Raw genomic sequence first — 18,219 nt, 5'->3', positions numbered from 1 at the left:
TCGAAAGTGGTGTAGTGTATGTTCCAGATAATATTTCACATTAATATAGTGATTTAATATCTTAATAGTATTTCCTCTCAAATTACCAAATGAATGCAAACTGCAATTTATTTCTTCTGAACGCGTCACATGATTATTGTTGAGGGTTAGAATAGCCTGTTTTTGAACTACAATTGAAAGTGAAGCATAATTTCCGAGTCACTACATCTATAGTATTTTATACACAAACAGAGGCACACTACAAGTATAACAGTAGTATATTTAGTATAAATACTGCAGACATTCGTTCACACTCACTCCTAAATTATTAAAGTTGTTTTGATGGGTATCACCTAATGACAATTTATGTCAACTGACAAATTCGTTTTCATTGTGACTTTCATAAAGTTGCTTACCCAGCCCTCCAATTTATGTTTACATTGCCTGTTCTGATACACTTTAAGTCTCCCTATCTGAGTGACTTCCTCCTCTCTTCCCCCTCCCTCCTCTCTCTCTAATCCCCACTAATTTTCTCTCATAATTGTTGTCCCTCTTCTCTTCGATCCACAGTGTTGTTTGCTCTTCATCTCCTTCAGATTGGAGCAAAATTCCCATCGGTATCTTGAACCGCATTTAAAATCAGCAGCCTTCCAGTTTTTCCAGCTTCACAATCCAATCCCACGCACACAAACACACATATTCACATCTCATCTCAGATATTACTCTCTCTCACTTACCTTCTCACTCCACAACCTCCATGAGTCTTAATAAACTATGCATAAACATGGAAACGCACGCACACAAATATGTCAATGTGTTTGAGAAATTAATTTCTCCAGAACTGCATAGATTCTGCTGTCACATCAAAGAGTCAGCAGTAAGACATCAGCTCTGAGGCTGCAATGTCCACCGTAAAGCAAACTGTAAGTGCCAAAGTTTGTGGTTCATCCTCAGCAGTTAATAATGTGACTGTAAGAATGGTAGCATTTGATATCGCAGTGGCTGTCAGTCTAACACATTTAAAATGACTTTGATAACATGCTGATGTTCATCACGTAATGGTAACCACGAATTTCGATATTCTGTTTGGTCATAAACCAAAGTAATTAACATTTTCACCCAAGTTATTATTACACTTCATCCTGTGTGGAACATGAATGTCTGTACCAAAATGCATGGCAATAAATCCAGTATTTATTTAAATATTTTAGCATGGATCACAGATTTGGAACAACCAACTTGCCAGCTCTAAAACATCACATAATTTGTATATTTTTCTCTATAACTATCTTTTGAAATGTAAAAACTAAAATCATCAGATAAAACAAGCAGATGTTGCTCTGAGTGTAGAACATCCACGTCACGTAGTTTATGGGTGCTGGCTGCTTCCAGCTAAGACTCACACATACAATGATTGTGATGGGGCAAACACAATTAACGGGCACACACACACACACGCACACACGCACACACACATTGTAATTCAAAAACCTTGGAGCCATACAATCTCAAAGAGGAGTCACACCAGCTAACAGATGACAGAGGAAGGGTAAGATCCAGACCTCCTTGCATACATAATGATTTGCGGTTTAAATTCTAGTGAAGGCAGCTGGTGTGTTTTAAGGGAATGAAACCTGAGGTAGTTCTGGGAATACCCAAATGCACACACAGACACACACAGACACACACAAACACACACAGAGATAATCACAGATGCTGGGAAGATCTGAGACATATGTTGGGGTCCATCCAAACGCAGCAGGGGATGCTAGAAGCATCAAACTGTTGCTTGTATTTGTCGTTTTGTGCACAGGTCGAGTAAGCATGTTTGTACTTTATGTGTGCATGAAAGTGATAAGGGGCATATGTTTACCTATGATATACACAAATGCAAACGTAAGTATACATTGTGTTGTGTAGTATAGTGTTTAAAGGCATTTAGCTCACCTTTGCAATAAGGCTGAAGGGTTCTCTGAGGGAAGGTGGGAGTGCTGACATCACTTCCTGTGCCGGGTAAGGTACTTCCTGTTGTAGATACAGCTCTAACATGGATGCCAGCTGAGCCATACCTTGTTTCTTGTGCTCAGACATGGAACTCAGGTCTGTACAAATGTTTTTTATAAAAACAAGAATGTGAGTTGTACACCTCCATCAACCAGTCGACATCCATATCTGTCAAAAATATCTTTACTTTAATCTCATCAGATTAGACATTTGTGTGAAAATGTCATAAATAGCATATGAAATCATGAGAATTGGCCAAAAACAAGTGTTGTGAGGTCACAGTGAACTTTGATCACCCAATTCTAAATCAGGTCATCCTTGAGTCGGGGTCTATGTTCGTGCCATAGTCTTAAGCAGACGACCCAAAAACATGGCCACAGCCATCGTGGCGGCATGAAGGTCATAAGTCTGTCCCTATGAGCTTCTGTCTATGTCTAGAAATGCATTTCACTCCAACACTGTCAGACACAGAAACACACACATACGCACGCACACTCACACACTTACGTGACTCGTGCTCCTCCAAAGTGTAGAGCTCCTCACTACTGCTCTTAGATGGAGTTAACTAGAAAGAAAAAGAGTGGTTATTAGCACGTTATTATAGTTTTACACAAGTATTTTTCTGCAATTGTTACACATTATGTGTGTTACTCAGTGTAGAATATTGTTGCTGTTGAATAAAGTCCTTTAAAAGCTGAGAAAAGCAGCTTTGTTTTGTTGCACAGACTTTTAATCTATGCACTTATTTTTTGAATTTTCCTAAACCAACTTCGGTGGTTTTATTACGTTAGCGGAAGTAAACACATGAATAATAACCATCAAGAGTAAAGGTACTAGCCATTTTTGGATCTTTCATCAAAAGTGAGAAACATACCAAGGCAAAGAGGAGTCTAGCAGCCAGACGGACTGAGTCAGTGGGAATTCTGGGTAGGAGGCTTTGCAGACATTTGCACTCTCTCTTATGGCCAGACCATGCTTGTTTCTGTGGGAGAAGGGAACTTCAACAAATTGATACACACACACACACACACACACACACACACACACACACACACACACACACACACACACACACACACACACACACACACACACACACACACACACACACACACACACACACACACACACACACACACACACACACACACACACACACACACACACACACACACACACACACACACACACACACACACACACACACACACACACACACACACACACACACACACACACACACACACACACACACACACACACACACACACACACACACACACACACACACACACACACACACACACACACACACACACACACACACACACACACACACACACACACACACACACACACACACACACACACCACCTGGCAAGTGATATTGCAGTAGCGAGCCATCTTGCACTGGGAACACCGCAACAAGGTCTCACGTCTAGACAGGAGAGAAATAGGAGTTAATTCTGCACAGAGTCAACTGAGTTTCCAAAGAGAAATCTGTCTGTCACTCCAGTATTAAAGAAAACTAAATGATACAAAAGCGGATTCCCTGGAATCAGACAATTGCTAAAGCTTTTCTCACCAAGTGAATGACTCAGTGAGCTGGAATGAAAGCAGCACTTTAGATAAAAAAATAAATAAATCACTAACATTTTAATTTCTGTTGCACCATTTTAGTGTTTGGATAAAAACTGTTCCACTGCTGAGTTTTGTTCATATTTTAGCTGCTACAATACCAAACATATGCACATATCTGCTCAACCATCCTTTATGTTTCTGCCATTGTCTTGACCTTTTCCCAACAAAGTGGTCTGAATCAAGTTAACCGTGTGCATCCATTATCTACTTTTATCTACCTACCCATCTTCTATTAGATGTCTCAGAGCAATACATTAGTGTGCACTCTCCTCACTGTCGCAGCCTGTTAGTATCACAGCACTTGCATGTGTCTGAGCGCCTGTGTGCATTTGCTGTGCGTGTCCACTTTGGTGTTTATGTCTGTCTGTGTGTGTGTGTTTCCTGCCTCCGAGGTCTTGTGTGCTTCTCAGAATGACACCGCTGTCCTTTCCAGTTTGCCCGTCAGTCTGATAACAAGCCATCGCACAGCCGTGACTGTCTGCCTCACACAGCCAATTACAGTCAGTAGTGAGAGAGACACTGTGAGTTATAAGAACTCTGAAGTGAGCTTGTGCGTTTGTGTAGAGGTTGATATGATCCATACAGATTATACACATAAGTCTTGCGCTCCCAAAATATAATACTATAGTAAGGTTTTTGTGACAATTATTGCCTAAATTAGATGGGGATAGAGAAAGAAAGAGAGGGGTAGACTGAGATAGAAAGAGAGGGGGAGAGAGAGCGCTGTTTAAAATCCCTTTCACATTTGTAATAACACTAATATGACAAGCATGAAAAACGGACATACAAAAAATGACTTTGCTATTGCACGGTCTGCGTCTGAAACTACTAGATGACGAGGACGCCCCATAGCAGGTTTTTCCAAGACTATAACCTCTAATCTCACCTCTGTAACAACAGGTTTTTGGACCGTGTATCTGCACATCTTGATAATCTCATTTGACACAGTATTTCTGGGTTTAAGTGAGGTACAGATGCCAGATGCTAACTATGATTTCATCTTATTAATTATGCTCATTTTGAAACACACACAAGTACTGACAACTGGCAACCCAGAATGCTTGGCAATCAATTTTGTGTGTGTGAAGGATTTCTCTGCATTACTAGTGTCATTCCAACATTCAAGCAAAAGCGCATGATAGTCAGGCTTAGCAGAGGAGCCTGAGGCTCGTTTGACATGCTCATATACAGTGAGAAGTCATTCGGTGTGGTTTATCAAATGAGAGCGAAAGGGAGAGAAAATGATAAAATACTGCTAATTAGATCTAACAATGGATGTATTATAGGCTTGCATACACAAAATGAAGTAATGGAGAACATGCTATGATGGATGATAATACATTAGCCCAGGGCTTATTGTACCCAATATGGGACATTTGATTAGATTGGACATACTTATGAATGCTGTAGCTGATATTATGGGGACCTTAAAGGCAAAGTCAGACGTATAATATGAACACACACTTACTCACACAGCGTGGGTCTGACAGAAGGCTGTTGCCTGTTAATATTAGCGTCAAAAGTTGAGTGTTTCCTCTGACCGTTTATCAGTGCGCCACCAGATTGGACTGTTGTATTTGGCTTGAGGCCACCCACAGGCTTCAACAAGTTTCCAACACACACTTTATTATGTTCTCTCCTCCTCGCCCTCTTAGTTTCTGTGATTTACAGCTTTCCCCTCCATACGTCTCCCCCTTTACATCTTCTTACCCAGCTCTTGTTGTGTTGTTGTGTCATATTTGCGATAACTTTTCCAGCCTGGAACCCAATGGTTAAATTAATAGTTTAAACCTGGTACAGAGGTTCATTTAATACACAGCTATTCTTGTCACGTTGAGACCAACCAGAAACCGGGAAGCCATCCACGGTTTAAGAAACACATGCCTACAGTATGGGTCACAATGCAATAACAACAGATAGGGGCAGGCCAGACCTAAACACAGCCAGGTCCTGTGCAGCTTCAACAGATGAACTGAGACCATAACTAAGAGTTTGGTCACATCACAAGCTGCCAGCCGCAGAGATCCATCCATCTTCCAGGAGCCCAGACAGCGAGGCTGATGCTGACCACGACACCTTTCTTCGTTCCACACTTGTTCCCTGCAGCTTAACTGGGAAATGTTGCTCTTCAGGAGGCAATCGCATGCTAGAAGAGTTATACTTTGTTCATGTATAAGTTGTTTTGATATCAGAGACAGTAGATTTCTATAACTAAACTTGTTCAAATGTGTTCAGAAACATGTAATCCCACAAAAATGACACTGTAATGTATTGAAAAAGCATATCTGTGGATCTATCAAGGAGCCACAATTATCATCTATTGTAATGATGCTTGAGTTTAATATTCATAAACATATCAATACTGATAAAGTGGGTGTAAATAATGTGCTGAAGTGAAAAGACCCGGAACAACACAACTTTATAGAAGATTTACCATCAAGGGGCAGCTTGTCCAAAATGGGCACCTGACGATATGTCATGCTGCCATACTGTGTATACTGGGGAATCAACCCCAGGCCATTGTAGGCAATGTTGAAAGAAAGAAAGAGAAAGAAAGAAATTGTCCTCTGCATTTGACCCATCCTCAGTTACTAAGGAGCAGTGGGCTGCAGTGAAGCGCCCGGGGAGCAACTGTGGTTTCAGTGTCTTGCTCAAGGACACTTCGACATGCAGCTATGGGGAGAGTGGGGATCAAAATCAATGAGCAGGACAGTGTTATGGCAACATAGAGATGTGATGAAGTAACTTGATTTGACAGGCATCCAATTCATCGGCTCGACCAAAAACAGGCTTTACCATATGGTTATTTTACTTGAACAGCTTCTAAAATTAATTTACCAGAACAATTATTATATCAATACCACTGTCAGTTCTGATAGTAATGAAATACACAGGAGAGACACAATGAGGCAAACAGGCAGAGAATATCAGTCCAATACTGTACATGTAGTTACTGTGTAGTTACTAAGCCACATTAGCTGCACCACAGCAACTGTTGTTATGGTGACCGCCTCCAGGCTCATAAGCTCACAGAATGTTCAATGTATCCACTGAGAGAGAGAGAGAGAGAGAGACATCTCTCTCACATTCTCTCCAATTGGAAATGTGATTTCAAAGCCATCTGAAGTCCTGAAATTCAACTCCATAAGTATGCAAGACGATATCGGCACGTCATTTCTTCCGATATGACGGCATACTGCTGGGAATAGGAAGATCGACCCACAACTCTGTGGGTCGAGCGAGTTCGAGTAAGCTTACTAGAACATATCACAGGTTTGGGCAGGCGGATTTAATGGCAAAAATCCGTGCTTCCCAAAGTCCTAACGACAATAAAAACACTTTTTGTAATTTTATTTTATTTTTTAATGGTAACATCTTGTAGTTCAACAGTTCAGCCATGACTGCTTCCTCCTGAATCGCAAATGGCGAACAATAAGCAAACACCCACCTAGATTCTGTACAATTCACAAATTATTCCTTGATTCAAATACACAGAGACGACTCTGTTCTGGCCTCAAGGGGATAACAAACAAGAACATACGCTGCTACATACAGGACGATATGCACACGGATTCATCGTAGTCCAAATATAGACGTGGATAATAACAACAGAACAAGACGGATCAAAATAAACTGGAAAAGACGGCAAGAAATATATGAACATCCTTATATAGATTTGTCAGTTCATTAGCATTCAACGGAGCCATACTTCTTGTTTAATAAGAATAATAATTTTCATATTGAGATTATGATTTCTCCCATGAAGTACATCGGCCTCATCTTCAGCCATGTTCTCTCATTATGCTCCCTTTTTTCCTCCATCCTCTCCCACCCTCTCTTCATCCCTTTCTTTCCCTGTCACTTTCTTCCCACTGCCTTTTTTCTGCCCTTCTTCTCCCTCCGTGTCAGATGTTGTGTGAAGTAATGGTCTGGTGGATGGCAGGTCCATGGTTGGACTGCAAGCATCGTAGAAAAACTCATGAATAACATTAGATGGGTTTCATTAGGAACATGTAAAATAATTAATTATAAACTAGACACATTCTCTCTCCCTCTCACACTAAGTAATACTCTCTTATTTTGTTCCTTTTTTCCCCTTAACATAGTCATTTGGTCGTTCTCTCTGCCATGCCTCATTTCATCGCTCACATACTACACACTAGGGGTGGGAAAAAGAAAATGTATCAAAATATCTTGATTACAAAACGTAACCGTTATCACACCACAAACAATTGTTTGTTATTTATTAACGGCGTAAGTTGCGTAACTACCAAAAACGGACCCGCTTCTTAGATATCTTCGGATCTTTGACTGTTTGAACAAAATAATCAATATGAACATGTCACGTTTTAAAAAAAGAAGACAACTTAGATAGGAAAGTCACTGAAGTAATGAGACAACGTATGTATATTGTGCCTACTTTATTCTTTCTTTTGATCATGCAAATTAGCCAATTCAGAGGTTGTACAAAATGTAAAAATGCAGTCATCATCAACTCCTGAAAAGATAACAGGAAAGAAACAAAAAGAGACTGTCACCAGACAGTGGAGGAAGTGACTTAAAGATGCTAGTTTCCGTCATTGATATGCAAGAGCATAAATGTGTGCACTCAAATGTGTGTGTATGTGGTAAATTCTGTTAAATCTGTGCTATCAGACACCTAATTAGGCCTACCTCAGCATGTCTCTGTTAGTGTGTGTGTGTGTGTGCGTGTAGCATGGTAATTAATTTCCCGTGAGTATTGACTGCTGTGCTGCAGTCATGAGAGAGATTTAGTCCTCTGTGTGTGTGTGTGTGTGTGTTAATAATTAGTGGTGTCCTTTTTTCTGGGTTGTCCGGCCGTGCCCGAGTGAATTTTCTCATTTCCAGGCTGAGTGGCCAACACAGCATGGTATGACACACTCCCCCACAGGTAGTGAGTGGTGTGCTAGTGTATACAAGTAAATTGCTGAAATATTAATACAAATTAGCAACATTCCAGATGCATTCAAAGTGGTTGTAGAGTACTAGAAATCTAGATCGGCGCTCCATATTTCAGATAGAAACCGTTGTCTGGTCGGCATGAGCCACTTCTTGTTTATTCGATAGCTTAACAAATGAGCTCTTCCTCATGCAGCAAAGCCAATACTCTCTTTGCCAGCATTTCTACTGCTGTGTGTTACAAAGCAAATGTGAAAGAATGTAAGCATGAGAATTCAACAAATGAGCTTCCTGAAGGGACACTACTGCCACCCAGTGTTGCCTCTTTGCTACGATAGTCCAGCCTCTACAGATCGGAACCACTCAGTACACTGTAGGCATCCACAGCTCAGCTACACATCAACATGTGAGATTAGTGTAGGCTGGGGACTGGCATGCAAAGCACTGCTGTCTGTGTCTGTGTGTCTGTGTGTCTGTCTGTGTGTGTGTGTCTGTGTGTGTGTGTCTGTGTGTCGCCAGCTGTGCTGCATCCACAGCATGCTGGGTTTTTAATGGTTGTTTAGAGGATGATTCATTGACACCGGAGGGGACTCTTATGAGAAAGGTCTCCTCAAGGCTTTTTTATCATGATGACGAGGGTGCACATGCACATGGCCACAAAATATGGCCTCAAGAGGACATCTTTCCTTTTGTAGATGTACATTTTGTGTTTATGTACTGCCGAAAGACCTTTTCAGAACATGTTGTTTTCTTCAGGCTATGTTGGGTAATTTCATTTGGTAGTTAACTAATCCTAAACAATTCTACTAAGTAGAACATTCAAACATAAAATAGATAAAACATGCAATATTCTAGTAAAATCAGGTTGATGCCAAAGCTAAAAATCTAAATTACACAAAATGAAAAAAAACTGAGAAAAGAAAACCTGTTAGGATTCAGCATTCTGAATGAATATTAATGCATTGGAGCTCTTCCATGCAAAGTACTGAAGGTTAACAAGAAATGTAAAAGCTATTCTAAAACATACTAGAAGCGGGAGTAAAGAAAGAGAAAAAAACAGGAAAAATATGAGCACTGATGTGGTTTGATCCCAGTTAAATGCCTGACAGTTGATTTTGGAACAACCAGAATTTAAAAAAAGAAGTTAAGCAAGTAGAAAGGGGATTATGAATAACTTTCTTGGTGTCCTAGAATGAAACGGTAGATCTAAACATTGATATATTTCTAGATAAAAGGAGCATAGCTGAGCCACTTTTTGTGATATGAGGATTGAAATGCAAACAAAAAGCCACAAAAACACTAAACTCAGAAATACAATACAAACCGCAAATCACACCTTTTCAAAATGAGTATGTGAAAGACAGAAATCCTGTTAATACTTGTATCTCAGACGTCCTTCAGAAAACTATTTCTGTCCACTTAGGGCTTAAATTATGTTTTCTTTTTAGCTTCTTGCCTTTGGGTTTGAGAAAATTTGGAACCAAACACACTTGGTTCTGCACTTCCTGGAAAAACACCATGACTCCCTTTAACTATGTTGCATTAAGCTGAACTACCCCAGAACCAATTTCCTTGTTAGGTCAATGTAAAAAATATTCATGTGGTCCTCACAAATACAGTTAAGACGATACATGCTGGTGTTTTACCCAATGAATACTAAGCATGTACACACATGGGGAGGTGTGTTCCCAGTTTACAGCAAATTATACAGCTGTGTGCGTGTGCGTGTGTGTGTGTTTTGCCAACACAAAGACACCTGGGTCTCTAACTGCAGGAGGCTGGGAAAACTAGAGGGAGATGGAGAACATGGGGGGAGGAGGAGAGAGAAGCAGATGCAAGTAAAATAATCTACATCAGGAATGAGGCAGGAGGAGAGAGCAGGGGCGGGTGGAACACAAATGTAACTGAGGGATGAGGAGATGGTGGGAGAGAAGGGCGAGGAAAAAAAATAGGTGATTGAAAAGAGAAGGAAAGCAGATGGGAAGAAAAACTGTGGAAAGAGGAGAGGAAGATATAGATTAGATATAGAGTAGCAGATGGGAGGATAAATCGGGGGAAGTTACATGGAAGAGGAGTGCTAACTCACCTTTGGAACCTTTTTTCTCCTCATCTGCTCAAGCTCCTCTTTCTGTCGGCTTGTCTAACTGCGTCTAAAGTAGTAATCTGTATGCTTCACATACCACTGCATCCACTCTTATCAGTTACTGTGTGTGTGTGTGTGTGTGTGTGTGTGTGTGTGTGTGTGTGTGTGTGTGTGTGTGTGTGTGTGTGTGTGTGTGTGTGTGTGTGTAAGAGACATGGGGAAGAGGGGGGGGGGGAGAGTGTATGCATAAGCAAGAGATTAAATGTATGAAAAGGTGGGCGTGAGTAAGAGAGACGAGGTGGATGTTTGACAAGAGACAGTTTGTGTCCGAAGATAGAATGAAGACAGAAATTGAACTGAGAAAAGAACATAATGCAGTGTGAGTGTGTAAAGTACAGAGCTCTCTAAAAGGTGCATTCAGACAAACTGTGAAGCAGATTTTAAATTTAAAAAATCAATGAAAAGATGAGAACATTTTCCAAATCAAGAAGAAAATATGCTCCCAGTGTTTTATAAATCTGCTTCATAAATATTAAGGCTGTCCTTACTGACACATGTTGATGATTCAACTCAGGAAGCCCCAGGGAAGACTCATTAAGTCAGTTGATGCACTGCATATTTTCCTTTGCTGAATCATTGTACACAGAGCAACGCAGGATAACAATATAATATAAACTTTTGCATGTGAAATTGGCTAAACGTCTTTTGGACCAGATGCTGTTTCTTTTAATGCTATAAAAAGGTGGTTTGACTACATAATTATTATTGTAATTGTGCGAGAGAGAGATGTACATCAAGAACACCCATAAAATTGACCAGACATTTATTTATAGAAACATTATGGTTAGTTCACTCTTAGAATCAGATTTTTCATAAGACAAAAGATTAAGATTTAAAAAAGGCATTAAAACACGTGTTTTACATGTTAAAAATGAGGGCTGCAGGAGTGGCATATGACGCATTGAAGAAAACACATCAGTCTTGGATAATGTTGAGTATCTACATGGTCAGTGTGTATGTGGCTTCCTGGCTTCAGCAAACGGCTGTTTGGTCGGGACACCGCATCAACAATCCAGTAGTCAAATGCACATGAGGCAACATCTTTCTACACATTCAGTCTGGAGCAATTTGACATAATTTATTTAACATAACACACTTGGATGAGTTTTGAGTTCACCCTGGAGGAAAAGACTGTGACATAATCTCATTTATCAGTTTGTTGATCTCAAATACTGACAAAGACTTGTTTTCTGCTTTTAGTTTTTATTAGTTCAGCTTCCAACAGGGATTTATATCCAACTGAAATTAGAACAAAACTCCTGTCAATATTTCCTATGTTCGTTTAAAGAATGAAGACCCTTTGGAAATTGGTTTATTATTTCAATCTTAATCAATCAAAAGTTTCTGGCAATAAATAAGACAAAACTTCTAGCTGTTTGCACACTTCAGAAATGTGTGTGTGTGTTTTTTGTGGTCCAAAGAGACGGTGAGTGAGAGATTGGTGTCAAATAAAAAGACTTCATCTGACAGAAATAATGTCGCCCTGCTCCCCTCGCCAAACACACAAATACACACACAGCCTGACAGCTGAGAGAAACACATCTTAGTTCTTCTTTGGTCTGTCAAAACCAGAGAAAAAACCATCAAAGAATGTGTGTGTGTGGTGTGCTATCTGTCCAACAGAGACAGTGTGTCGTCTCTCTTCTACCTCCCTCTTTTTCTGGAACTTCCTCCTCTTCCCCTCTTCAGTTTCGATGCACATACTTAACTGTTCCCGTGACTGGGATTCAGTCTCAGTTTATATGCAGACCTTTTCTCGCTGAAACAGTTTGCAAGTTGCAAGTTAACCAATTAAATGGCTTTAAATGTAAAAACAACACGCCTCACATGGCACAGTATATTTCTGCTTGATGGTGAAAATCAAAAACGCTCTTTTTCATTGTGTTGCAGCAATGCAACTTCACCAATCACGAACAGGAACTAATAGAAACGGATGGAGTCGGGGTTAGAATACAATCCTCCATCCACCTTCATCTGATTATCAGTGGCCATGCACTTCTTTCTTTTTCACTGCCTCTGCTTTGATGTTTAGTTTACAACATGTTTCAGCCATAAATAATGCTTAATTCTTGAAGTCACCTTGTTATATCTCCATAGGAAAGTCATCAGCTGACGCCTTAGTGACCACACGTCCTGCCGGGGGCCACAAAAGAATGCACAACAATTACATAAAACCCAACTGGCATGTGATGTCATCAAACAGGTGGTCAAAACAACATGACTAACATGGTTAGATATGGATATAAAAACATTCAGAACACCGAGAGCCATTCACCAACTTCAAATGGATTTCAGGGAAACACAATGAAGCCAAAGAAATTGTTACACGTTTGTTTCAAATTAATTAGCAAGTGATGCAAAAAGGATTTCAAAAACAACTTTACTTTGTTTTTGTGCCTTTTGAAATGGGAATGGATTGTCCCCTATAAAAAGTGTTTTTCTTTCTTTGTTTGTCTATTATCTCTCCTCGCTCTCTGAGTCTGAGAACCTCTAATACTTGTTTGTTTGTTGACCTCTGGCGATTTGAATACTGCTGAGATGTGTGTGTATGTTTATGTGTGTGTATGAAATCCCTCAGCGTTTATCAGTCATTACTTACATACAGCCTTCAAGGCCTGTAATTAACTTCAGCTTTGATCCCCCACCCCCTGATTACACACACACACACACACACACACACACACACACACACACACACACACACACACACACACACACACACACACACACACACACACACACACACACACACACACACACACACACACACACACACACACACACACACACACACACACACACACACACACACACACACACACACACACACACACACACACACACACACACACACACACACACACACAGTGAAAACAGGTAAACATACTTAACATCTAAGACCAATCTCTGCCTTGGGCTGCTTTTGTGTGCGTCTGTGTGTAGTCCAATGTTCTACAACTGTTTTTGTGACACAATACAACTCACAGATCTCTCCCTAATTTCAAATCAATACAAGACGTGCAAAAGACCTTCTGACACTGAGGTTGATGGTTTCGGCCACAAGGCAAGCAGATGTAGCCATAACACATATTCAATATCCCTAAAACATGATCATGCTCTGCACAACATGGGCTCTGTCTCGTTCCACACTTCCCTCGGTTTACCCCAAGCACAAAGAAAAATAATGGTATTCAGTGGAGGCGCAAACGCTTTAATTTATTATTGATTTCTGTTGTTATAACTTTATCTTCCTGTGTGAAAGGGTGAATATGTTACTTGAGATATTGAATAAATGTCCCGTTATGATGCGAGTGCTTGTAGCCAGCAGTCATAAAATAGTGTGTGTGAGGTATTTCAGTCTGGACCAAAGTGGTCGACGGACTGACAGACCAGCATTGTCATGATGGCTGGAAAGGACTTTAAAACAATGTTAACGTTATAATCGGATCAACGGAGGCAACTCAGCAATCAAACCACAGCTTGTGTTTTTGTGGGGTGGAATTATCTGTGAACAAAAGGCATCTGCATGGTAATAATGTGGGAGCTACTCTCATAAACCATATCACCACAACAAAGAGCATTATGACAACGACGCATCATAATAGTGGGAACTCCAGTCGAAACAGAAGAGTCAATACTAGGAGTGAACCATTTTTGCCCTCATACAATAAATATTCAAGACTATGTTGAGACACAGATCGGTAATGTCATAAAGAATTATAGATGCAAACCCAAGTCTGCTGCCTCACACTCGTTTTAAATGATTGGCAGCCTGTGAAGGGAGCAGCTGGAGGAATAAACTCAAATTACACAGAATAAACAATACTGCCCTGCTGTTACTTCATGTCGCAGCAATTCTCCACATTTACATCCCTGCAGGGCTTTTGTTTGCTATTCTTTAGCCGGAAAAATTACTACTTGTACGTTCCCGTGATTGAGAGAGGAAACGCACTCAACAACCTTCTACGACTGTCCACACAGCAGCTTCTTTCTCAGTGGACGGTTGCGAATGAATAATTAATAACTTAATTATCAGTTTATGGAGTGAATGTTCTTCAGAGCCACATGAACACTGACTGGGGATGCCGTCTAATAAGTACACACTGTACATTGGTAGCAGAAACATGTTGTTTACTTGATGAGACAGTGATGGGGATCGGTCCTCGTAGAGCTAGAACGGACCGTCAGGACGTTACAGCCCTGGATACTGTGCCCAATAATGAGAGAAGTGTGTCCATGTGCGCTTGTTTTCTTATTTACCCAGCACACAATGCGCTCCAACATCATGTATCTGCACTTATAACACCCAACAAAACACATGCAGTAAATAATCAATTGTAGCTGACCGCCCTCAGGCAACAAACACAAAGCTAACGCTATATAGCCCTCCAGCCAAGAATCAGTCCAGAAGGGGAACTATCGATCATTTTAATTTCTTCTATTTCAATTATCAATTGTTGGGTCCATATAAAAAATAAATAAAAGTGTAGGCCCAAATCATATTTTATATTAAACCCAGTTAGAAAATATCTAAAACAATGGAATCCTCATATTTGAGAAGCTGCAGCCAGAAAATGTTGAGCATATTTCCTCAATAAATGGCTTTCGAGCTCTGAAACACAAAACTATACACACCGGTGTGCACACATCACATGTACAGTTCGGTATATACACACACATATACAAACACACGGGCACACATTCTCTCTCTCTCTCTCTCGCTCTCTCTATTATCCCTCCATATTAAAGTATATCTGTCAATTTTTTTCAGTATCCTCACCTTCACTCATCATCTTAAAGTAAAGATCAGGAAAAACACCTGAAACCAAACTGAGACGATGAATCTGATATCTGACAGTATACATCATCAGAGATTGCAGCGATTCATCCTAACTTTTGAGCTCAACAACATTGATCTGTTTTCATTGCTCCCACAAGGCACGCCACACTGCACAGAGGAACACCGTGAAGGAAGTGAAAGGATGCTCCTTTCAAAATGGAGAACATGGAGAAATCACAGAGTGAGCAGTTGCTGCTGAAGTCATCATGCTCTCAAATATTTTACCTTCATGTGGAAATCAAAGCTGGACATGCGTTTCATCTTTAAATCCTCCCAGAGGTTATCTGCATTAACTGCTCTCATTAATAATCTTCCATTTGGTACAAAGGCTCATATACACACACTTTATATAACCCACAGGAAAGTACCCTTCATTCACCTTGCAGTTTTTGCACCAGAAATGAGCTGTAAACTGTGTGACACTACAACTCTGATTACCAGTCTCATTAAATTTGCATACATCCATTAAGCTTGATGAAGTTGGTTTGGCTACAATAGAGAAAGCAGCTGGACAAATATCACAAGCAAATGAGATGAAAATAAGGACAAATCATCACATCAGGCAGGAAACGGCTACACTAGACATCTGTGCTACATTCAGGGAGAGAAGGAATAGGCGATACGGATAAAACCCTCTGTTCTATTTCATTTATATAATATATATATATATATATATATATATATATATATGGGCCCTCGTCAACCTATGTTAGGAATATGCACGATGCGAGTAAAATATTAGCAGAAATATTAAAGTTCCCCAAACTAGATGTCGTCTTCAAGACAAGGCATCACACTCAGGTAATCAAGCAGGACCCAACTGAATACCTGCATCAGTTGTGGTCTTTAATAAATACAGCGTAACATAATCCAAAACAATGTACAAATATATGATATTACTACATTCACACAGCCACACAGTGAACTTGATAGTTTTTGCCTTGCACCCGGCCATTCTAAAGAAGATCACCTAAATTGAGAAGCATTTTTCTCCAAGCGATCTCCACATTAATATTAATAATAATCTATGTTTGCGCAGAAGAAACTGTTCACATCTGCAACCATAATTTTAAAATGTTTCTGTTGGTTGCCGCTGACGGTCTCAAACGTCTCCGTGTCCTTCTTGACACCTCTAGAACCATGAAAGAACAATGATGCCATCTAGTGAGCAGTTCAGGAACTTAGCTGCATCTCCCTCGCAATTCAAAAACGTAACTCCATGAACGCCTTCGCTGCTCCCCATTGCGTACAGACGATACAGTGCACGAGACCGCTTCCAAACTGTCGCAGGACAGCGTGTCGTCAATGCATCTACGTCATCTACCGCGACTCAGACATGAGCCAGAAACGCGACACACTGCGCACGCTATTACCCGAGCGGACACCGACCGCCTTGACTTGAGAAAGCAGCTCGTCAGCGTGTCCGAGGACGTCCCGTCTCACCGTGAGAAGCAGTGGTGGCAGACATCTCTGGACACTTTGTTGGACACGCAGCAGGCCAGCGGCGGGGCGCAGTACACCAGCTCTCCTCTCTTGACCCGGACTGCCGCCCGCAGACCGTTACCTTTTCCCGGACTAACAAAACGCTCTAGCTTCGGTGGCATCGTCGGGTTTCCCGGTTTTTCCGACCCACGTGAACCGAGCGGTGTTTACATCCGTAACGTAAGAGACGCGGTGCGTCATGGCGTCACGTTTTATTACGCACGTTTGTCGTCCGTACCACAACCGTGATCGATCCGTGGACTTTTCATATCAGTTCCATTCTTTATGTTCCACGGTCAATTTCTGTCAATAAATAAATCATTGAGAACGAGATTAACATTAAAGATCTAAACAGCATTCCTTTTTAATGAAGGTGGCTGAAGGACAGAAACACATCTCTGTAGAAAGAAATTAAGTTCAACAACAACAAAAACCACAATCCAAAATAATCATGCTGTACAATCAACACCTCTCTAAAACCATGTTAACAACAACTGAACAGTGTGACCTTGATGTAGGAAGGAGTTACTGCAGGCATGTTGTATTAGTATTCAACTAAAACTCAGTGAGGTCCAGTTAGAGACAATGTCCTCATGCAAAGGTCCGCTACATCACCATCCATCCATCCATTTTCAATACCGCTTATCCTCATTAGGGTCGCGGGGCGCTGGAGCCTATCCCAGCTGACATAGGGCGAAGGCAGGGGACACCCTGGACAGGTCGCCAGTCCATCGAGGGCACATGTAGGGACATACAACCATTCACTCTCACATTCACACCTATGGGCAATTTAGAGATCAATTAACCTGCAGCATGTCTTTGGACTGTGGGAGGAAGCCGGAGAGCCCGGAGAGAACCCACGCTGCCACGGGGAGAACATGCAAACTCCACACAGAAGGACCGCTCCGACCGGGAATTGAACCCGCGGCCCTCTTGCTGTGAGGCGACAGTGCTAGCCACTACACCACCGTGTGTCGTCAAATTTGCGCTATATGATTTTGTGCCATAAGTATTGAAGTAGCCAACAGTTGTACTAACGTCTGTATGTCGTACGACGTAAACAACTGACTGTCAAATTAAATAAAGTTCAATTGAATAACATTCTAAACAATATTTATTATTACATATTTCCAATTCAATACATTATAAATAATACATGCTCTAATAATAAATACAATATCTTCTCTCATTTCAAATAAAATAAAAGGCC

The 18,219-nt window shown here is 40.8% G+C and overlaps 1 protein-coding gene across 7 annotated transcripts in view; it reads right to left on the bottom strand.

Annotated features, from left to right (window-relative positions):
- Positions 1 to 17,191, bottom strand: part of smyd3 (SET and MYND domain containing 3) — a 58,732-nt gene extending 41,541 nt beyond the window's left edge. The window contains exons 1-6 of one of the 7 annotated variants that reach the window (XM_034529538.1): positions 16,971 to 17,083; positions 12,767 to 12,820; positions 3,355 to 3,421; positions 2,858 to 2,965; positions 2,491 to 2,548; positions 1,927 to 2,081 (exon numbers count right to left, since the gene is read on the bottom strand). In XM_034529538.1, coding sequence (XP_034385429.1) covers positions 1,927 to 2,081; positions 2,491 to 2,548; positions 2,858 to 2,965; positions 3,355 to 3,387 — 354 coding nt within the window. In that variant the 5' untranslated portion in view covers positions 3,388 to 3,421; positions 12,767 to 12,820; positions 16,971 to 17,083. Of the gene's footprint in view, positions 1 to 1,926; positions 2,082 to 2,490; positions 2,549 to 2,857; positions 2,966 to 3,354; positions 3,422 to 3,846; positions 5,304 to 10,630; positions 10,652 to 12,766; positions 12,821 to 16,970 lie in introns of those variants that run through there. The other 6 variants (XM_034529536.1, XM_034529537.1, XM_034529542.1 and 3 more) reach the window with 6 other exon arrangements.
- Between the last annotated feature and the right edge of the window lie 1,028 nt (positions 17,192 to 18,219).

Source organism: Cyclopterus lumpus, chromosome 3, assembly GCF_009769545.1.
Source record: "Cyclopterus lumpus isolate fCycLum1 chromosome 3, fCycLum1.pri, whole genome shotgun sequence".
NCBI lineage: Eukaryota > Metazoa > Chordata > Actinopteri > Perciformes > Cyclopteridae > Cyclopterus > Cyclopterus lumpus.
The sequence above is the reverse complement of the archived record's forward strand: the minus strand, read 5'-3'. Positions and strand labels throughout refer to the sequence as shown.